A 22,406-nucleotide genomic window follows, 5' to 3' on the forward strand; every position below is an offset into this window, starting at 1 on the left:
TCGGGATCCTTTGACATTATCATGTACAAAGTACAAATACTAACACTTAGAAATTTATACCTTACGAGGGTTTCTTTTCAAAATTTCATTATGAACTTGGAGAATTCCGTTTCTATCTTGAAATTTTTGATTGATTTCCAATTTTACTTAAGCTTTGTGGCACCTTTAGTATGACAAAGGACACTCGTGTTGGATTTTCTAGAGACAAAACGCGGCCATATCTGTTTGGATTTGTGGCATTTACAAAATATGCTTTTGACAATGTGTTTTGAGGTCATGTATATAGCTAGTCACGTGATCACCAAATGAATCGGTCACTTGAGAAGTTTAGGTTTCTACGAATCGAATTCTGATTATTGCTGACGTAGAGTCAGAACAGGACGGACAAGTTATTCGAATTTCATAACGACGGTTCCAAAAAGTAATCGGAAGTCAGTAGTACTTTTGTGAAAATCGTTAGCAAGAAGAAAGCTCAAAATGTCCCATCTCTTGCTTCATTATTCACCCCCAAGGGCGAAAAAACAGAAAGGAAGAGTCCCATCTCCTTTCTTAAGGTTCGACAAATTAGACAACAAATTGACAAAAAGCAAAGAACATAATGATGGACTTAGCTAGTTAGGGTTATCCTGATGAGGCTCCTCTAGGGCACATGAACCCTCCCTCCTTCCCTCCCTCTCTCTAGACACAAGTAGACACAGACCCAAGTCACAAGACAAGAACCCATCTGGTCAGGCTAGATGGGAGAAAGGAAAGAGAGGAATTGGATTCTGGAGAAAGTAGAATAAAAAAAAGAAAAAAAAAGATGAAGAAAATCCAAAAATATCAAGAGAGAGAGAGAGAGAGGGAGGGGGGGAGAGGAGGATGACGATGATGATAGGCACTGGGGAATCTTGGGCTGCACAAAAAAGGGGGACCACACCTGTCTCTCTTTTCTGTGATTGGGTCATAGGGAATATGTTATACGGTCAAAGTCAGGTCAAAAAGGACACTGGGGTCAGGCTTAAAGAAAAGGAACTATGATCCCCATTTTTCCTTTTTTCTTTCCCTTTTTCTATTCCTGTCTTTTTGGTGGGGGACCACTTCCGCCCATTTGGACACCTCTCTCCCATCTCAACCGGATAATACGATATTTCATGTGTCAATTCTCTACTTTTCTTTTTTCCCTTCATTTTTTTTTCGATTTCCAATTTAGTAAGTACAGAATTCAAATAGGAAGAAAAGATGAAAAGGAGAGAGGAGAAGAGGAGTACGAGCTAGAGTGGGGGTCCTAATGACAGTATGCCAAAGCCCAATTGAGATGCTGTTTTCGATTGTACTCGGGTTGTCTAAGGAAAGCAGATTCCTTCCTATTCTACCTTATCCTTCTGTAGGGAAGAACACTCACAGGTAGCAAAAAGTACCCGTCATATACCCTCTTCAATATTCGAATTCCAGGAGTTTCTTTCTTTTGGTTTTTTGGTTGAGAGATAGAGAGAGAGAGTCTTGAGCCATTCTGAGAGGTTTAAAGTGAGTCTTTCATGATCCGTGCGCAGAAATTATTACACCATGATAGGGTTTCTGGTCTAGTCAGAATGAAACCAAGTTTTTATTCATCAATCTTGGGAGCTTATGAAGCTTGCTCTGCCTTGGAGTTGTGTGTGTTGGATCGATATGCTGATCGGTTCGAAGTAATAATGCCATGCGCTTTGCAGCTTTCACATGAAAAGTGTTCGTGCACGTTCCATCATTCGTCTGTTTCTTGTCCGTTTACACGGGGAAAATTTTGTCTGGCTTCCTCCTGGTGATTTTGGGGTGGCTTATGCCTAAAGCTCTGTCGCTCTTGATAGGCTCTATATTGATTTTTATCGAGATTTGAATGTTTGTACTCTAAAGTTACGTTTGGCAGACCGGATAAAAGCAGGGATAATTTATCATATCCTGTATTTGGTTGTTGTTCAAAACAAGATGAATGTTCGTTATAAGAGGGATATAACTTGGAGAAAATAATTCATGTGGGGGTGGAATAAAGGTAAATAGGAAGTTATTATGTACATGGTATAAAAGCTATTTTCTGAAAAGAACTATCCTCTCGTTCTCCTTCTTCTCCGTAGTTTTGGTTCATGTTGAAGCTTCACGGCTCCTCTGCAATTCTCTAGTTGACATCGAAATTTCACATAAGTGGCGAGAGAGTGGAAGTACCTTCTCCTCCTTAGCTCTTTAATTCGTGTCGAAGAAACAACAAGAGAGTTGAAGCTCCTCCTCATCTGTAGCTCTTTGGTTCACATCAAAACTTTACAAATGCGGCAAGAGAGTCGAAACACTATACTTTTCATAATACCGAGAATGAAGATCATACTTTCTCTCTTTAACTAGATCTGGCATTCTCCAGTCGATCCATCTCGTTAATATTGTTGTAACTCATTTACATTTCTTATCATAGCCAATACTATGGCTCTGAAATGATGTAACGAGCTCATTTGTTGTTTACAAGGAAAAAAAAACAAAAAAGACACAACATCAAATGAGTTTACAAAAAATAAAAAATAAACCTCCCATTAACGACAGCCCATCCTACAACAACCATTCTAAAGCTCCAAATGACACCTACTCATAGCCCCAAAAGATAATAAATTATCAACCATGAAATTAGCAGTGCAACCGATACAATCTTCTCTCTCTGTCTTGCTCAATTTTGTTGATGTTATGAACGATGTTTAAAGAGGGAGGAATATATTTTCAAATCTATTTTTCTCCGATGAAAAAGCCTTTCTTACATTCAATAACTTTTTTTTTAAAATTTATGTTAAAATATATCTCGAGTTTAAGCCCATTGAATAAACTCGATCTAAATTGAATTGTGTCTAAGCATAAAAGTTGTGTAAGATTCGGAATTTGCTTCGGCGATTGAGTCAGCTATGAAATTTTCACATTGGAGTCCACAGTTGGACTTTGATCGTGAAAAGAAAACTTCCAAAGGAAAGTGTGGACTTGTTGCCACTTGTGTCAGAGAAAGAAAAATAAATAAAAGATATGGAAATCAATTTTCATTTGAATTCGGCGAGAGATCTTCTCACATACACACATACACACGCACAAGTGGATCTTCATGCCTTGTTTTGCCGCTGAAGTTGAGGTTTCACCTGCGAGCAGATGTTGATGGTGTAACATCCACGATTGGTTTACCCATGAATTACATTCAAGAAGAATTAGTGTTTAGGCCAATTAATCTTATGGTAAGATTCGTTAATTTTTTTGTGAGATTGAAAATTTTTTTTGTGAGAAAATATGGGGTTAAACACTGTATGAATTATTGGGTGTAATTGAGAGTTATAAAATACTAAGAGTTTGAGTGACTCGAGCATGGTTATAATTTTTGTTGTATCGCTTGATTTACAGTGAAATTTTTTACTGCTCTCCCGTGAACATAGGTTACCTTGACAAATCATGTAAATCTAGTGTTCAATCTATTTCCTTGTGTCTATCTTTCCGTTCAATCTCTTACTTCCACAACAATTTATATGCAAATTTTCTAATCTAATTAGATTTCGGAGTTGTTTTTCCTTCCTCTCTATTGGATTTGGAGGTAAGCGGTATTTTTTTTTGTGAACAACATATAAGGAAATTTTATCATTTATATTGATATGCAATTCCTCCCAAATAACGAACAGGATAAAATACCAAATAACGAACAGGATAAAATATAAAAATATCCGATTTTATTATTGCGATTCACTAAACAATGGATAGGATATAGCAAAATCCCTGAATTTCATATGCTACCATATCTAACTATATCCTGACTACCATATTTTTTTTTGTGAACAACATATAAGGAAATTTTATCATTTATATTGATATGCAATTCCTCCCAAATAACAAACATGATAAAATATGAAAATATCCGACTTTATTATTGCAATTCACTAAACAATGGATAGGATATAGCAAAATCCCTGAATTTCATATGCTACCATATCTAACTATATCCTGACTAAAAATTCAGACTACTAAACACAGCCTAAATGTCAAAAGTTAAAGCTGTGGGATTAATGATTTCTTGTACATGTTGAATTAAACACTAATAACTTATGTGGAAACCCTAGTTTTTGGGCAAATATCACGTAGCAAGGCAAAACCGACCTCCTTCCCTTCAAAGCTATGTGCGCGATCGCGTGCGCAGAATGTCTGGTCTCCTACACGAGAAGCTCACCCACACATACATAGATATATCGAACTATTTTTCTCTTCTAGTAAGAAAAAAGGAAATAGACATCTTTCTTCATTGAAATAGCCATTGTGATTCGAGGGTCTCATGTATGTCTCCATCAAGTTTTCATTATGCTATTTCAGTCCACTCCGATGTTGATTTTCTTAACAAGATCCATGGAACTTGTTAAATACGAATATAGCGACCAAAAAAAAAAATACAAATATACAAAAAGTTTGTGATTTCCAATGCATTATTTCTCTCGTGTTGTGTGTAATTGGTGTACTGAAAATCAAAACTTTTCTTTGTTACGAATGCTGATGAGGAGGCTCTCGTCAATAAAACCCTTAGAATATTTAGTGTGCCTTTTCATCACTTCAAGTAAAGTCAACATTGATAAAGTAATTTAGATTTAGGCTCCTTTTGTTTAGCGGAAATGAATAATTTGAAGAACATTTCGTAAAAAAAATAATTTGTATCGTTTACAAAAATAAATGAACGAAAAATATTTTCATTATCTACGAAAATATTTAGACATAAATTTTTGTCGATAATGCAACCATTTTCGATTGACTAATTATTTCAGGTGTTACAAGCGATTATTTTTAGGAAAATATTTTACAAATCATTCATTTTTCCGAAATAAACGGAGCCTTAGAATGACGAATTTGGATTGTAAATACCACCAAATGTCAATCAAGGATATTTGACCCTAAAAGTGAGATCATCTTTTTTAAAGGAAAATTTATTCGGAATAATGTATCTTGTACCATAGGTTTCGTCAAATATATAAAGAGTACTACTAGAGATGCTAAGACTTGTACGGTTAATCGGTTTACTACTAAAATATGCGCCACATCTTTTAGTAAACTCATTAGCATGTGAGTCTTAATAGTTCCAGCATCCTTGATAGATAGACATATGTACAGCGAGAAAGAAGAATAAATGGTTGCTCCTTTACACATGCACACAGAATAGATATATGTAAATAGTTTCTAGAGGTAATGGAAGATGGGTCGACGCCTTAACAATTAAAAGTTACCACAAATCATCCTATTTAATAAAAGAAATGTCATACTTCGGATTTTTTAACAAAAATAACATTGCTCCCGTCCGTACAAAAATGCTCGTCGGCCCACTTGGCTTGGTCTAGCGTGGGCTGACACGCGGGACATCATGCTCATGATCATGGTTATTATTTTGGATTAATACTGCGAAAAACCTCAAACTGATACGTTTATGATAATTTTACCCAAAATTAATTTTTTGATCATAAAAAATCCTAAACTTGTACACATGTGACAAATTTACCCTCAGTTTATTTCCATTAAATTTTACTATCAAATTGTTTTGTTAAATGACAAGCGACAATTGACGAATGTACCAATTTTATGTTTTACCCTCCGTTTGTCACAGGCGTACCAGTTTATGATTTTTTGTGGTATTAATTCAATTTAATAGAAACTAACGGAGGGTAAATTTGTCACAAATGTATCAGTTTGGGGTTTTTAGTGGTCAAAAAATTAGTTTTGGGTAAATTTATCACAAGTGTACCGGTTTGAGGTTTTTCATGGTCAAAAAATTAGTTTTGGGTAAAATTGTCACAAGTGTACTAATTTGGGGTTTTTCGTGGTATTAACCCTATTATTTTTACATGAAAAGTGTACATCGTATACAGTGCACCGGCATAGACTCAAATCATAAAGCGTGCAACATCTAGATTACCAAGAGCACCGGCATAAACTCAAATCCACTCAATTAGATTACAATCCTCAACCTCATTAGCACTCAAAAGGGGAACACTTTTTTTTAGCACATTGGGTAAAACATTTGCATAGAAACGAAGTCGCATCTTTTACAGCTCTCAAAAATTTCGCCAGCGAAATATCACTTTGGTTTCAGCAAACATCTAGGAAAAATTCTTTATCTTATGGTTGACTGTTTAGTACCCAACAGATGTTGTCCACTCAGTTCAGTTTCTAAAACACTGGAACAATCGATGCCGCGACCTTGACTTCGATCCCACGATCCAATCGGGCTAGGATGGTCGATCTCGGAAAAGTATGATGGCCTTGATTATCCTTTTGTTCCTGCTAAAAGCAAATGCACACCAAGTCGGGGCCGATGATCCATTGGATAGAACCTTAGTCGTTTTTTAATGCAGAAGTTTAAGTCTTCCTTTCCCCACCTTTCTTCTTGCGGCATTGCCGCATTCGCAACCGACCAAAATGAACTAATCTCTCTAGAACTTTAGTCTCAAAACCGCAATTGTGAATAGCCAAATAGCTCAAATTGACATTCAAGCTTGTTTCCATGGATGCGTGATTCTTTATATTGCACGATATACCGCTGCAATGTGCAAGAGAGATGGTGTGTATATATTGTTGATTTCTAATCCGATTTATGAGATATGTCATGATTTAGATATTTCATATACAACCAAACTCTATTGTCTCAACTCATTCAAAATTGTGAAACTTTGTAGCATCCATTTAAGACCGTGTTTGCTCGGCGGAAAAGTTCATGATATAGAAATATGCTTTCCGCGGAATTTATTTTCAAGGAAATGGTTAGATTTCATTTGTTTGACGGTATGTTGAAAAGTGTAATCGAAAATGTTGAAGCAACTGAGTGCCGGTGAAGAAAACACGAAGAAGGTGAAAAAGTTACCGAGTGTTTGTTTGTAGTAAGAGACTTGTCATGTTTGGAATCAGATCTCCTCTATCCATAATTGAAAATACATTTTCTTAATTTTAGTGTGGGCATTTTCATTGTAAATTTTTTTTTCTGTTAACTAAATCATTTTCAACGAAACAAACACGTGAAAGAAAATGATAAGTCGACAGAAAATTATTTACGGTTAAACAAAATATGCATACTTAAAGTTAAGAAAACGAATTCCCTAATCTGAAAAGGGGAACATTTTTTCTAGAAAAACTATTTCTCAAAAAGAATTTTCCTTTATCATGAAGTTTTCCCTGAAATAAATACACCATCCATTTGTTTTGCGAAGAACGAATGATTTAAAAAATATTTTTCTTAAAACGATCGCTTATTTGGCTTGAAATTAGTAGTAAATAAAAAATATTTTTATTATGGATAACAATTCATGTCTAAACATTCTCGTGGACGATGAAAATATTTTTCGCTTATCCATATTTACAAGTGACAGAGGCGATCATTTTAAGAGAATATTTTTCAAATCGTTTATTTTTTCTGAAACAAATAGGTCAGTTTGCAAGCACCCGTCCTACTTTCTCTCAAAGAGAATGGTTTCTTATAATTAGTAATATTTGGAACTTTTAACGGGCATCATCGGAGCACTTATTAAATACCCATTTAAGGGTGTGAACGTAATTTTAAATAGACTACCTTGCTCGTGTTATTTTCAATCAGTCGCATTGAAAATCAAAACATCGTCTTATCCAAATATACTTGACAAAGCGCAGGGGCACTCGTTAACAAGAGCGGTAATATCCGAACATTACCATCCAACGACCAGGAAACATTCAAATTTTTAACCCTCAACGACGTTACCTCTCCCTCCCGCCACCGCCAAAACGCGCGGGCAGTTAATCGAGCGAAACAAAGCCACCACTGCCACGTGTCACGAGTTCATCGAAGAAACATGCAAACCGGCGGGAGAGGAGAGATCCTCGCCCCGGACCGCTCGGGATCCAATAGCATCCTTACACGTGGCGAGACCAGCGTATGCCGAGAACAGCGAATCCATTTCCACCCCCTCTCTGCTTTCCAGTCCACTCGCTTCTCTGGCTCATCGGAGCCACAGAAAGAGCTCAGCAAAGCTCGTTCGTGTTCGCCATCGCAATATCTCTTCCCGTTTCGCCGACCGGTGAGTCGTCACAGCGCGTCCGCAGCATCGCGAATCGGTCGTACTCGTACCCGGCCACCGCCCACCAGATGGCGACGACGGCGGTCGCCCTGTCGCCGCTGCGGCCGCCGCCCTCCGTGCCTATAGCCGCGCTCCGCTCCAGCTCTCGCGCGCCCGCGGCGGCGGCGGCCGGGACGAACCGGAACCGAGTCCGAGCGTTCGGGGACTTCAGCCATTTCGCCGGCGCGATCAAGAAGGACGCGAGCTTCCTGAAGAAGAGGATCGGCAGAGGCATCGAGTGGGCGAATGAGGCGTTCCGCATCCCGTTGTTCGCCAAAACCCTCGACGATGTGCTGTGGCTTAGGGTTTTGGAGAGTCCTGACGCTCCTCCCGTCGAGGATAGGCCTTGGCCTCGACCTTGCTATCCGGGTGACGTTTTCCTGAATTTGGTGTTCGCTCGTCTTTACATGGAGTGTTCTTCGATTAGAGCGCATTTTGCTTGCTTTGTTTGCTGATTAGAGTGCATGTTGCTTGCTTGCTAATTAGAGTGCATTTTCCTTTTTCAAAGACCACTCGAGGGAACACTTGTAGAACCTGCTCTTGTTTAAAATCTCCAAATTCATCGGCCTCAGTGTGGCTAAATATCACCCGGAAGGGTTTCTTTTACCGTAGGCGTGTTAACAATAACAAAGACGTCTGGTTTAAAGTTCGCTCTTTTAGGCTCATATTCTGTCGCTGTCTTGTTCCATAGTTTGGCGCCAATAGTCAATTAGCGAGAACTGGGACTGGGATGCTCCAATGAGGACCTGACTTTCTCCCTTTCGTTACTCGTGATGGCTGGAGTGGGGAACAGGGAGAGCACTGACCGCACATGAAAGATCAGGGCATTGTTTTACACTGTCTCAGTCCTCAATTAACATCGATTAATGTCATGTTTGACAGAACTCTCTGGGTTGGACTTGGTCATGGCTGATCTCAGAGCTTTGGAGGCATATATTGCTTATTTTTACTGTCTATCAAGGGTCTGGTCAAAGCCACTTCCTGAAGTCTATAATGCAGAAGATGTCGCTTATTATTTCAGTTGCAGACCTCATCTTGTGGCCCTTCGCCTCCTTGAGGTAGGTAGCTAAGTTCCTCATATTCAATTAACATTCTGGTGGGAGTACCATGCTGGATTGGGTCCTTGTTTCACTGGTCACCTGCATGTTGGACGGGATTCTTCCTTTTTGGTTCAGAAATTCTTTGTATGACAATATTAACTTGCTTATGCTACAAACATAGGTCTTCTTCTCCTTTGCATCTGCCACTGTCAAAATTCGAGCATCAGGAATTGGCAGTTTCTTAAGATTGAATTCAGATAAGGACACTAATGGCAACATTTCCCAGTACGATTTTGGGTTGGCATTGAAAGAAACAATGTTAAATCTGGGGCCCACTTTCATCAAAGGTAAATTCTTCTGAGATTGTATTTGAGCATATAGTTCAACTCTAAGCGCGAGTGTCTCACACTCCGCTCTCAAATATGCTAGCTGAATGACATTTCTTGCTACTCATAATGCTTTTAGAATCATATACTGGGCATTTTATTTTGCCATGCAGTCACAAGATTGCCAATTTGCTAGTTACGTCCCTTTGCTTGCTGATGCAGTTGGACAGTCACTTTCCACGAGGCCAGATATTATCGGTTCTGGAATTTCAAAGGTTAGCTGAAGGCCTCTGTAATATAAAGAGGCTTGATTATAATCTGAAATATTGTTTGGTAGCTTCAAGCTGATCCTGTTTTACATTTTGTGTCATTCATCTTCTTACTGCTTGTGCATATATCTTCAAGATGACTTGGTCGAGTTTGATCTTACCCAAATCATCCCATATATTCTTATGAGCAGGGGATTGGTAACTCGATCTTCAGTCAGGAAAAAAAGTCCCTTAGATGAAATTAGTTTGTATGTAAAGCAGTATTCTTTTGGACTGTACATTCATAAAACAGCATGCAGTTCTAAAGTATTCAGGAATGTTCATTTTCTTCCAATTAAGCTATGATGCAGGCACTGTCTGAGCTGCATGATCAGATACCTCCTTTTCCCAGGACTGTGGCCATGCAAATCATCGAGGAAGAGTTTGGCTCTCCTGCCCAATCAGTCTTCAGTTACATTTCTGAGGATCCTGTTGCTGCTGCGTCATTTGGTCAGGTGCATCTGCACTAGATTGTAGTTCATTGCCAATGATCCATCATTAGTAAATCAACATGTCACAATTGCAGTGTTTGGCGTTTTATATTGTCCTATTGTAGCTATCACATATAAACTTCCATTGTGTGGAAACTGGCATTCAGTACAGGTCTATCGTGGAAAGACTCTTGATGGACTTGATGTGGCTATAAAAGTTCAACGTCCTAATTTGCGACATGTGGTTGTGCGGGATATCTATATTCTCCGTCTAGGGGTTAGAAACAAGCTATTTCTTCTTTCTGTGTTATTTTCTTTTTAGATTTGTAATTAATTAATTTGTTTGAACTTTTCAGCTGGGGCTAGTGCAAAAGATAGCTAAGAGAAAAAGTGACCTCCGACTGTATGCCGATGAGCTTGGGAAAGGTTTAGTGGGAGAATTGGATTACACCCTAGAAGCATCAAATGCTACAAAATTTTTGGTACCAGTTATATCTTGTATTTTTCTTTTCATTTTCACTTATCGAATTCTTATTTGGAGTTCATAATACTTGTCAAATTTAACCACCGCTATAACTCACCAGTCTTTATTCTATGTTGCACCTTTGATGTAAATTTGTTCATTTATCTGAACTTTTAGACCGTGCTCAGTGACTGAGTGCACTTCATCTTAACTTGGACAATCAACATGCTTTTTGCATGAGAAAGTTTCAATAACTTATGCTATCTAGAGAAGCACAGAGGAGCTAGCAAAATGTCAATAACTAGCCCTTATTTTAGCAAAATGACTGGTTGTTATTTGTAGGCCCTTATTTTTGCAGTGTGACTGACACTAATTTGCTCTCTGCCAGTTAGAAGTTGTGTAAATGCTCTTGCTTCTTAGTGACTCCTGGTTGTAATACAGGAAACTCATTCCCACTTCACTTTTATGCGTGTTCCAAAAGTATTGGAACATCTTACTCGGAAGAGGGTTTTGACAATGGAATGGATGGTTGGTGAGAGCCCAACTGACCTACTTGAAGTTTCTACTTCAAATACTATGGTTGGTGGCTATGCTTACTCTGAGAAGCAAATATTTGACGCGAAGAGGCGCCTTCTTGATCTGGTAAGTTGAGATTGTAAATAATTACTTGTAGGCCATTTTTTTTCTGCTTTCAAGTGCTAGACTATGCAGTTTAGCAGTCTTTTAATTCAAAAACAGGTGGCCACACCTTCCTTAAAGGCTCAAATGCATCATCATAAGTTTTAAATTTGCTCCATTTCTCAAGCAAATGGTGATAGTTACTTCTTCATAGCACATTTCAGGTTAGCAAAGGGGTCGAGTCAACATTAGTTCAGCTCCTCGAAACAGGATTGCTGCATGCAGATCCACATCCTGGTAACTTGCGCTACACATCAACAGGACAAATAGGGTACTCTATCTTGTTCTAAACATTAGATATAATCATGGTTGTGCAGTTCAAACCTAGTTATAACAGTAATATTGTGCCATATCTACTGGTGATTGTGTGTCAGGTTTCTAGATTTTGGTTTGGTTTGTCAAATGGAAAGGAGACATCAACTCGCAATGCTTGCCTCCATAGTACACATAGTAAATGGGGACTGGGCATCCCTTATTCAGGCATTGACTGAAATGGATGTCGTAAGGCCAGGAACTAATCTACGGCGTGTTACCATGGTATAGAGCTCTTCTTGTCATCATCTTTCTTGTCATCATCTTTGCTGTACTTATGCTGGGAGATCAAGAAATGGTCCATGAAACTGTATGACAGTATTTGTAGCATTGTGTCAGAAGCCTCGGAAGAAATAAACCCAAATTGGGCAATTCTGAGAATGCTTTGATGATTCCGATGTTGATGCATGATCATTCAGGATTTGGAAGATGCGTTGGGAGAAGTGGAGTTTAGAGATGGGATTCCTGATGTCAAGTTCAGTCGTGTAAGGACATTCTGACCTTTTTTATTTTATTTTATTTATTGTTGGTCAATTCTGTGTAGCCAGGAGCCTAGTGTATAGTAGTGTTATATTCAGTGCGGTTGACTTCCAATCAGTGTACGCATATTAAACAAGGTCTTCCTTTTACTTTTAGTTACTAAACTGACTTAATCTTTTAAGGTTCTTGGAAATATATGGTCCATTGCCCTCAAGTACCATTTCCGCATGCCACCATACTACACTTTGGTCCTACGTTCTCTTGCATCTTTGGAAGGTAAAAGTTGGGCTCTTCTCATTAGAGTGTCTCTTTATGTAATTGGCTATATAATATCAACTGGATTTTTCATGTGTCACACTGAACTGAAGAAAACCATAATATAAATTAAGTATAGGCCATTTACCATACTGAAAAGTGTCCCGCTTTGGAGGGAGTGTAATGATTATTTCTCACCAGCAACATTGAAAACGAACAGAAAGTTAAAATTGCTTTATAGAACCAGCACCGAAGAGAAGAGGCATTTTAGGATGCACTTTTACGTTAAAAGCATTATCGGATTGAGCTATCTGATCAAGTTTCTCTCAAAGTTTAGACCAAAACAAAATGAACATGTATGGGGTACTCAAAGTTTACTAGTCTGAGATTATTTGATTTTGCAATAAGACATTTTGAATGATCAATATGCATCCACAGTATTTCTTGATTTTCATGATGATTACCGGAATATCTATTTAATAAATGCAAAATTTTACTAAGTTTTCACTGAATATGATTTCGATAAGTAAAGAAGACTGTATGGTTATTACGCAGGATCATCCCTATTGTAACATCATTATTCCCTGCAAAGTCCTAAATTGACTATATTATGTCCTTTTGGAGCTTTTATCATGTCTTCAGTAGAAACCAGATGGATACAAATATTTGGTAAAAGATACTTAAGAGTATAAAAGAGTACTCTACTGGTTATTGGTTAGATCTCCTCTTAAGAGGCAGTAAGGATTACATTAGAGATTGCTGGAAGACTTTACCTATTAAATTATGAACTGTGAAAGCTTTGGATCTTAAAATTGTCCTTAACATATTTCCAAAGAAGACAAACTTGTTTCTATTTATGTCTCTTCTCCCACATGTTCTTTCAGGTTTGGCAGTAGCAGCTGATCCAAATTTCAAGACTTTTCAGGCTGCATATCCATTTGTTGTCAGGAAACTCTTGACTGAAAATACAGCAGCAACAAGGAAAATTCTTCATTCGGTAGGAAAATTCTCCAAAAAAAAAGCACCTTCTCCTCAAGTCCTATAATGCGCTGCCACATTCTGCATTGTCATACATAATGTACTTGATACTCATGATGAACAATTATGGATCTGAAAGTAACTTCTCTGATGTGACTTTCTGGGTCTAGAGGCCCATCTTTACTTTGAGATTTTTTGTTGCTGGTGACAAGTATTTTAGAAGTTTTTGTTGTAAATGCTTAATTATCATTGAAGAAATAGCTTTCGGAACATTGAGATCAAGTGTTTCTGCTGGTTTCTGTATGAGCAATGTTACTTCTTCTGATGACATTTTACTTATTGACCAGGTGGTTTTCACCAAGAAAAAGGAGTTCCGGTGGGAAAGGCTCTCTTTATTTTTAAAAGTAGGGGTTACTAGGTATTCAATCTCTCTCACAGACTGATTGTGTTTTTTCTCTCGCGCATCCTTCGCTGATTTTCGAAGAGGGGATTAATAGTTTTGTCATTACGTGTTCAACATCATCTGTTGTCTGAGAGTTTTCTTACCTTCAGAAAATGATTTGAAGTTTGTGCATTGTTAAAATATTCACAAGACATGAGAATACCTTGGTCAATCTTCCTCATTATATGACTTCTAACGCCCTTTTGGAATAATTTACAAACCTTAACTGAGTTACTTATGTTAGTCATGTTTCTCTGCAGAAAAAGCATGCAAGGTGTAAGAGCGTTAAATGATGACGCTTCACTTGATATTATCCCAAACAGAACCGCCAGTGCTTTTGATGTTGCGAATTTGGTCTTAAGACTTCTGCCCTCTAAACAGGGCATTGTGCTTAGAAGACTCTTAATGACTGCAGTAAGTGCATCTGAGCTAGACCTTTCTGTGTCTTCCTTTAGGGTGTTTTGCATCAGTTTTTCAGTGGTTAGAGATATGCATGATGCTTCATCTGCATCTGATGGCTTTGAAATATATACTTGGATTAATGCTAGTAACAAGCATAAATTGATGTAGAGCAGATGATGGTTTATGGGAATCACTAATGGCATTGCCTCCAGACAATTTTATATGCAGATAGCATTTTAGGTACTTACCCTCATTATATGCATTATGCAAGCAGGATGGAGCTTCTTTGATCGGAGCAATCGTTTCAAAGGAGGGAGGATTCTTCCGGCAGCAACTGTGTGGGATAATTGCGGACATACTATACCAGTGGATGCTTGGAGCTATTGGAAGCAGCACTCGAGAAGCTCAATACAACTCCCAAGTGAAGTTGGCAAGTGGGACAAGCGACTATGAACTAGGTCCTTCTTCCGGATGTTCCACGTCCATCTACGATTATCAGTCCATCTTTAGAGATAGACGGCTCAGAGTCATCTTCTCGAAGGCACTTCGCTCTGCACAAAGTGATCCAGTGCTGATGCTGAGATTCTGCTGGTCTTCATTGGTTATCTTCATGACAGCTACGGCTTTGGCTTGTCATCGGGTGGTGGTGAATCTCTCTGAAGCCTATCTGGGCCCCATGTCATTTGCTCCCAAGCAATTCGCAATCAGCACATGAGATTCGTAACTGGTAACATCGGGATAAGTGGCCACCAAGTGCGGGGCAGATTTCCCAGGATTCTTGGTAGTACAGATGGTGAGGGCGAGCATCATCTAAAAGCCTGACTGACATGCAGCTTCTTATTGCTCTCGAGTTATCTATATAGAGCTATTGGTTATTTACCTATCACTCGACCCAAACCTCAGTTGCATTTTATAGTGGGAGCCGGGAAGTGATCAGGATGAAGGCTGGTCAATCTTGCATGAAGGATGCTAAGATTTGTGAATGTGTGTAGAGTAAGGTGAATTATGTACAGAGTAGGGTACATGTGTAGTAGACCAGAAATATGATATATCCTCTTGGGATGCTCATTTTGGATATAATTACCTTTGACTCTGAGGCTGAGACATTGTAATTAAGTCGTAAAAGAAGTTTGAGCATCGGAAAAATTGCTAAGTGTAAAATGTAGAACCATTATGTCAAAATCAATCATGCGGGTTTCGCATTTGACTTTGGGCATTACTCGTTACCATTTAAAGTATGTATCATGGTTTAATTATTGCTGAACGCCCAAATTTTCAAACGTATGGGCTTTTTAAGATTCAAAATTGCCATAGATTTATGTGTTTTCTCTCAAAATAACCTTTTGATTTTGACGGAGAGCTCAAAACTAGCTTCTTCGCGCTTTTTGGCCCTATGACTGTCAAAAGAGGGGAGTAACGATAGACCCAGTGATCATTATTCGTTCACAAGACCCAATGGTCGACATAGGTTCTTTATCTAAGTTTGATCAGCACTTCTGCTTTGAGCATTGAACTAAATGAACTAGAGTCAAGTTAAACTCCACCGATGCATCACTCTCTGCAATATGCTGCCAAAATCCTGCGATTGATGGACTCTCCTACTCTCTAGTCCTAAGTCCTCGCTCTCGCTCTCCCCTCGAATTGGATCATTTTGCAGTATCTTCAGTGCGTATTCATGGTTGATTGACAGTGATCTGAGGAAGATAGCTTTTTTGGCCCATTCTCGAGGCTATGCAAGGGCCTCGCAGCGGCGCTTGTCGCCAGACACTTTATCGTACGAACATTTCCCGCTTCTATCGTTATCTCCCGCTGGTTCCTGCCATATACTTTGATTTCACTCATCTTCTTGCTCAGAAGCTTCTCTTAAGTAATCGTTGATGCAGAACAGCGATTCTTGCCCTGTTTGGTGCTTTGCTGGATTCTGGCGCGAAGCTTCTGAGTGTTTTTTAATGTATTTCATCGTATTTTCTATTTGCAATAGCCTGAAATGAACATCTGATGAAGAGAGTCACTGCTCGCTTAGCTAGCTGCACATGCTTTATGTCGGCGAATTGTTTAACGAGGTGGTTAGTAGTATATGGGTATGCACACAGGTATTTTTAAATGTCTCTGCAGAATGGCAAAATCTATACCAATACCTGGTTTGCATAGGAATGTCTCTGGCGGTTTGAGTAAAAATGTACTCAGAGTACATTATTTATGTGACTGTGTGGACTTTACTAAAGCTTGCAGATATGTCTTTCCACAACAGTGTATTCTTCCAACTGAAGAAGCAAGGCATATACTACATGCATTCAACCGTCACAGCAAACTGACAGATTGCATCCATGGATGAACCCACTATCAGTGCATACAGTAACTTTTGTTTGTCTAAATGGAAAATTATTAACACCGATTCTATCTGAGTTCCTGAATTGTTGGTCGGGCAAGTACTATTCAGAGATTGAGGACGTCAGGCATTGAAAGAAATGCTTGCGGCAGAGAGGTTGGTTGAGGCACGCATGGCAGAAGAATCACGAAGGGATGCCATGTGGAATGGTTGATTACTTGTGACCATCTGAATGTCAGGTAACTGCCTCAAAGACATGTTACATTACGATTGCATTGCTACCTTGGACCATTATCTCGATGGCACCGCAAATTGCTCATGTTTTCCCAGGCTTTTGGTTGAGAAACTTCTCATCTCTGCATTGTTTGTACTTTGATTGATCTATACATAGATATAATGAATGGTAATACGAAAGCCACAAAGCATTCTATTTTACGGTCCTGTTTTCTATCCTTTGCTGAAGGAGTCGAGTTTTCTTATACAAGTGAAGAAGCACCAAATAACAGAAGAATGCTCCCAAAAACGCACGTAATTTTTCCTTGACAGAATCAGTATAGGAACTACATATACATAATCCATGTATTCTTACAGAATGATTAACCGTGGCCATATCCACCTGGCCTATTGTTTGAACATTCTTCTACAGTAGCTCTCATGTGTAGTTGTGTACAAACCTCTAAGGAAGATGCATTGCAGCTAACTATCAATCAACACCACTAAGATTGCTTCTGAAATGAGAAATCAGATAGTGTTATGTCGATTTCATGTTGATTACTTGTCGAGTTTGGTTTCTGGGTCAATCCCTCTTGTCCTGTGGTATCCAAATGCCTGCTCCAGGGCACATCATCAACTTCTTGGTTCTGTGGGGATTGCAAGCCTAAAACTGCCCACTGCTGGTTTTCGGCGTTGGATTTCCTCGGAGAAGTGTGAGCACCATCGAGGCTCCTCTGTTGGTAGTGGTGCAGGAGATGGATCGGTGACGAGCCATGCTCTGGAGTTGCTGGCGCGCTTGCAGAGGGTGTTGGGGTATTCGAGTGTTGGCCGTGCTTGACATGCTTCCTCGCCCCATGGTGCCAGTGCTTTAGTGCTGTTGCCACTCGATCATGGAAGATGGTGGGTTTCATGGTGGATCCCATCTGCAAAACAGAAGAGATGTTTTTCCATATTCATCAAATAGGAGTCCTTATTTTGAAGGAAAAAAAATCACTACTGTGACACACCTGCATTATTAGAGTGATATGATCGAGAAGCCACAAGTACTAACCTGGGTCACTAAGGCGTAGAGTGGCAAAGTTACATAACTGCACAATATCTGTATAATGATCCTGGAGAAATGAGGAATATGCTTTATGTTAGAAGCTTGTTTGGAGGACATTTTGGTGGAAACAGACATTCACAATGAAATTTGATCATCCAGTAAATAGGGCTGGATGGATCGGTGGCATTTTAAATCTTCATTAGTTGCTGCATTTCAGAACCCCATCTGTGTCTTGATTGATTGAGACTCACCCCATTGCAATTCTGATGATGATGTCTTCGAGTTTTTGGTGGAAGCAATTCCGCATTTTGAATTGCCACTGAAAGTAGAGTTAGCGGAATAATTAGCAAAACTATTTTAATTGCATGACGTGTAGATACAATTTGGAAGTTAGCTGAGATCTTAGACAAGTATCACTAGGCGATATTTTAATCATTGGAGCTTTTATTAGGTTATTTTCAGTAGCATGCGCCGGATGTCCAAACTAGAAGGCATCAAAAGGCTATTTAGACATTGTGTCCTTCCCAAATAAAACCAAGAATGTCCTTCCGTCTATAGAAAAGTATGTTCAGCGATTATGTGAAGGTTAAACTAGGGGAAAGTGCTCGCTGAACTTAAATACTCACCGTGCTCCAGGCGAAGAAAGCTAGTTGAAAAGCATTCTGCAGATAAAATGACGAGAATAACATGTAAGCATAAAATGCGATCTGATGATATTATAAAGGATTTTCCTGTACTTCAGAGTACAATCAGTGAGAATATTGTCTGAAAAAGCATGCTTCACTTGCTAATGCCATAAACCTTCGTTGTAGGATGCTTTCAGTTGTAAAGAAGTTTTCTAGTTTTTGTATGCAAAGTTTACCGAAAGCTGTTCTCCATTTTCTACTTTTCTATCACAGTCCTCACTATGTCTATTTTGATTTCATATATCTACATAGTCTCTGTTCTAGTCTTAGAGGACACTCCAAGGACCTTATTCTGTGCCCCTTTTTTTTTTTTTTTTTTTTTTTTTTTTTTTTCTAATTTTCGAAGACAAATGGTGTGCACTAAACTTGTTCTTCACGAAAACTGATGCTTGAAAGTAACAAGATGAAGAAAAGTACCTGAAACAGGACAAAGTGAATCAAAAAGAGGAGGAAGCGCGGCCTTCCAAACCAGAAAAGCTCGTCGCCTGGCTGAACCAGCGGTGTACCCATAACCACATCCCCTCTCTCTTTAATTCTTAGTCCCATTTTTGTGATAATAACTTCTAGCTTGGTTCCTACCATCAGTATTATCTGCAAAAGTCAATTTATATTGGTCAATATTGTGTCATGTATTTACTAAGAACTTGCGAACCAACTTAAATGGATGAAGTAAAATACGTCATCTATTAGTACTTACTATCAAAGAAATGAATGGCAACCACAGGTAGGAGTACCACCCTGTAGTTATAGAGAAAAGAACGATCTTTAGTCATCAAAAGGTAACTGTAGGAACTCTACTGTAAATTTAAAATTACCAATACCAATATAGAAGAAAAAGCTTTTCCTTGCATCTTAGCCAAAAGTAGAGACAGATTTCATGTCTTTATGCTAAAGCTGTCTTATGAAAAGTTCTTTGAAATATTAAGACCATTGCTCGATGGTTAGATTTGTGGTTGTACTATGTGAGTCTGTCTGTCTATTGCTTTCCCAACGACACATTGGACCTTATATGACCACTGAGATCCATTTTAGCTGATTGGTGAACTTGCTGATAAAGTACTCTTCTATGGTATGATGCTAATATCATCTTTAGCAGAAATTTTCTTGTAGCAATTGGTCATATGTTCAAAGCTGAACTTACCATGTGTATTAGACAGCAGGAGCAACACTGCAGCGAACCATATAGTAGGACTGTGAATACAAGGTTAGAGTTTTTAGTTGCATTATCAATCGGATATGATATAATGGTGATCAACTTTGGTGGGGTCGAAAGAATGAACCTTATCCCAACAACCACTTTGAAATCTTCTTCGAGTGACCTGCGAATGTACTCCTGGAAGTCAAACCTGGTTCCATTTTCGGGTGCTAAATGCGCCTGCAATACAGATCATCATAGTTGAAACTCACTTTTAACTGTCACAAAAGGAACTATTGAATTTGCCGGGGTGACGTTTACCATGATAAAACCATGTCTCAGTGCCTTGTAATCAACCTTCGTGACTGATCCAAAGAATTGTCTGAAGAAGCACACCTGGTGCAAAAAGAAGCAACCCCATTTGAGATATTCTTCCCTCTCACCTCTTTAAATGGTGTATTAGTACAATATTTTTCTTAGGAAACGAACATGTTGCGTGTCTCATTTAAAGACCCACATCCTATTGCACTCATTCCAAACTGCTATTCTGAGACCGACTAGTAATTGATTCCCCGTACAAGTAGTAGATCGAAAATAAATGTCTATTGGGTCCAGAACAAAGATCTCATGTGACCGAACATTATCTGACAAGTTGCTTTATATCAACATAAAAGTTCATGACAGAAAAATGATTACAGTTAGAGAAAATTGATAAGGTCTAAGATTGACTCACAATCCAAAGGGAAATTGGTGAACGGCTCCAAAAGCTCAAGTGTCTTCTCCCAAATGATGTCTCTCTTGCAAACCTAAACCTCTCTGGATCTGCAACACAACACCAATTTTTAATGCTATTTTCTATTCCACAAATCGGCTCTAAGTTGCCGTACCGTATAACTGACTGTATAACTACATAGCATGACCAGTGGACCGAGTCGACCTAAATTTATTGCTTGAACAATGACGTGAGCCGTTTACTGGTTGAATGACAACCTGATATTTGTGTATCTATGTCCGTATAGTTTCTTAATAATAACTGAAGGAAAGTGAAGTTTGCATATTATTAATCATGGACGTGCATATTTTAGAAAGAAAAGCAAGTCAAATATTAGAAGTTCTCCTGCCAAGTTGATAGCCCAGTAAATGCTGGTCCACTGAAAAATATCTACTAAAGATACCCAAACCCATACGGCATTCAAGAGTCGAAGATGACACTGACCATTATCGAATTGGTATTCAGGTGTCTTTGTCTCATTTTCCCACACTTTCCACTTTCTCATCTGCAAAGCAGTTAATCTGTCACAGAGAGAGAGAGAGAGAGAGAGAGAGAGAGAGAGAGAGAGAGAGAGAGAGAGAGAGAGAGAGAGAGGCATTACCTTGAAGGTGCCGAGAGCCAAAGTTGTGATGCAGTAGAGAACATGAAAAATGGCTAAGACAAAGATGAATATGTGCAGCTGGTGTATTCCATATGCTGTCACAAACGCAACCTTCCCCTGCAACAATGAAGCCACATTCTTGTCTCGTTAAAGACCCAGCTTTTGGGGAAAACATTACCCCATCAAAACTTAAAAGAAGACTATTCATAAAGCCAAAGTGAATAGAAAGTTTTTCCAGTTATTGTGCATTAAGATTCAGATAGGAGAAACTGGAGGAGCTAGCTTGCCTCTTCCGTGCATTTGTCGTATCCCTTAGTGGCCAAACTCCGGCGACTGACGGTCCCGATGTCGGAAAAGTCAAGGAGTCTCCGTCCTTTACTAATACTCTTGTCGCTCATCTTGTCCTCGCCACAAGGAAGCCAAGTGGATGCGACGTTTTTCGAAACGCAGATGCCCGAAATGGGATCTTGAAACACCGTGAGGAGCAAGGATATGAACCCCAGTAGCATGAGCTCTGCACATTAATTCCGCAAGAGGTTTAGTCTCATGCTCTAAACATACACGTCTCCGTGTGCTTAAGCTTTTGGATTGAGTTTTTTGCTTAGAAGTTCTTAGTACTCGCATCACTAATCCATTTCAATTACATTGAATTATTGAGCATCCAACGTCTTCGGATCCAAAGAGTTTTGGCAAAATAATGAAGGTACCAGAGAGAGAAGAATATGTATATACCATTTTTAACCACTTCAAGGGCTTCATAAAGGGCTGGCCTGCGTTTATTTGTTAGCCACTGCAAGATGAGAGCGTGCACACTCTTAATCTCTTCCTCGCAGAATTTCGACGCAAACAAACATGAAGAAAGAAAGAAATATTTGTACTCAGTATTTGCTACGTAAATGTAAAGACGCACCTTGCCCAAGAGGTGAATGACGTGTTCGATGGAGATGGAGATGGCGAGCAAGACGAAGCACACGACCGCCACACTCCATGTCGAAGTCTTCTCCAATGTCCGCTCATAATCTGGGACTGGCTTTCCCGACATATTCTCTCTCTATCTCTCCCTCTCTGATGATGATGATGACGATGATCAAGAAATAGTGTCGACAAAAGGAAATATTAATTCCCAGAAGAGCTTGATGAGTTCTCTTCTCTTCTTCCCCTGAAGAGTTTGGAGCTCTTGGCTAGCTTTTGTGCTCTTGAAGAGAGAATTATCTTTACAACTGATATACGTGACCGTTATGCCGCACATATATATAGAGAGACTCGATTTATGTACTCGACGTACCTCTTCTTGGCAACACGCGGTTTTTCAATGCTTTGACTCTTCCAATTGGGCAATAATTTGAGAGACTTGGTCCAACAGACACTTGCGCGCGCGCGAGAGAGAGACAGAACACGCGGGTGTTTGACTTCATTCCATGAACGGAAGCTT

The 22,406-nt window shown here is 39.1% G+C and overlaps 2 protein-coding genes across 2 annotated transcripts; one reads left to right on the top strand and one right to left on the bottom strand.

Moving 5' to 3' along the window:
* The first annotated feature begins 7,948 nt into the window (after nt 1–7,948).
* LOC115673125 (uncharacterized) lies at nt 7,949–15,395 on the top strand. The gene is made up of 16 exons (XM_030595210.2): nt 7,949–8,447; nt 8,961–9,136; nt 9,300–9,465; nt 9,667–9,719; nt 10,064–10,207; nt 10,356–10,460; nt 10,540–10,665; nt 11,088–11,288; nt 11,489–11,595; nt 11,699–11,861; nt 12,056–12,121; nt 12,299–12,392; nt 13,256–13,368; nt 13,697–13,767; nt 14,052–14,205; nt 14,468–15,395. The coding sequence occupies exons 1-16, from the start codon at nt 8,108–8,110 to the stop codon at nt 14,906–14,908; spliced, it is 2,520 nt and encodes an 839-aa protein (XP_030451070.1). The 5' UTR covers nt 7,949–8,107; the 3' UTR covers nt 14,909–15,395.
* Nucleotides 15,396–17,035: 1,640 nt separating this feature from the next.
* LOC115673341 (MLO-like protein 2) lies at nt 17,036–22,206 on the bottom strand. Its single transcript, XM_030595483.2, has 15 exons — nt 21,885–22,206; nt 21,707–21,764; nt 21,262–21,488; nt 20,975–21,091; nt 20,818–20,878; nt 20,335–20,423; nt 19,923–19,997; nt 19,747–19,841; nt 19,608–19,657; nt 19,164–19,204; nt 18,884–19,057; nt 18,407–18,442; nt 18,032–18,099; nt 17,787–17,847; nt 17,036–17,658 (listed from the first exon to the last, which is right to left on the bottom strand). Exons 1-15 carry the CDS (start codon nt 22,014–22,016, stop codon nt 17,239–17,241), a joined length of 1,704 nt encoding a protein of 567 aa, XP_030451343.1. The 5' UTR covers nt 22,017–22,206; the 3' UTR covers nt 17,036–17,238.
* Nucleotides 22,207–22,406: the final 200 nt, after the last annotated feature.

The sequence above is a fragment of the Syzygium oleosum genome, unplaced genomic scaffold, assembly GCF_021117445.2.
Source record: "Syzygium oleosum isolate NSW1041296 unplaced genomic scaffold, Sole_v2.1 Sole_v2.02, whole genome shotgun sequence".
NCBI lineage: Eukaryota > Viridiplantae > Streptophyta > Magnoliopsida > Myrtales > Myrtaceae > Syzygium > Syzygium oleosum.

Coding starts and splice junctions, on each gene's coding strand:
- LOC115673125 (XM_030595210.2), top strand. CDS start 8,108: ATGGCGACGACGGCGGTCGCCCTGTCGCCGCTGCGGCCGCCGCCCTCC. Junction 9,137..9,299: donor TGGCCCTTCGCCTCCTTGAG/GTAGGTAGCTAA, acceptor CTACAAACATAG/GTCTTCTTCTCCTTTGCATC. Junction 12,393..13,255: donor TTCTCTTGCATCTTTGGAAG/GTAAAAGTTGGG, acceptor ATGTTCTTTCAG/GTTTGGCAGTAGCAGCTGAT.
- LOC115673341 (XM_030595483.2), bottom strand. CDS start 22,016: ATGTCGGGAAAGCCAGTCCCAGATTATGAGCGGACATTGGAGAAGACT. Junction 21,765..21,884: donor TCATTCACCTCTTGGGCAAG/GTGCGTCTTTAC, acceptor CTCATCTTGCAG/TGGCTAACAAATAAACGCAG. Junction 19,998..20,334: donor CACCAATTTCCCTTTGGATT/GTGAGTCAATCT, acceptor TTTTTGCACCAG/GTGTGCTTCTTCAGACAATT.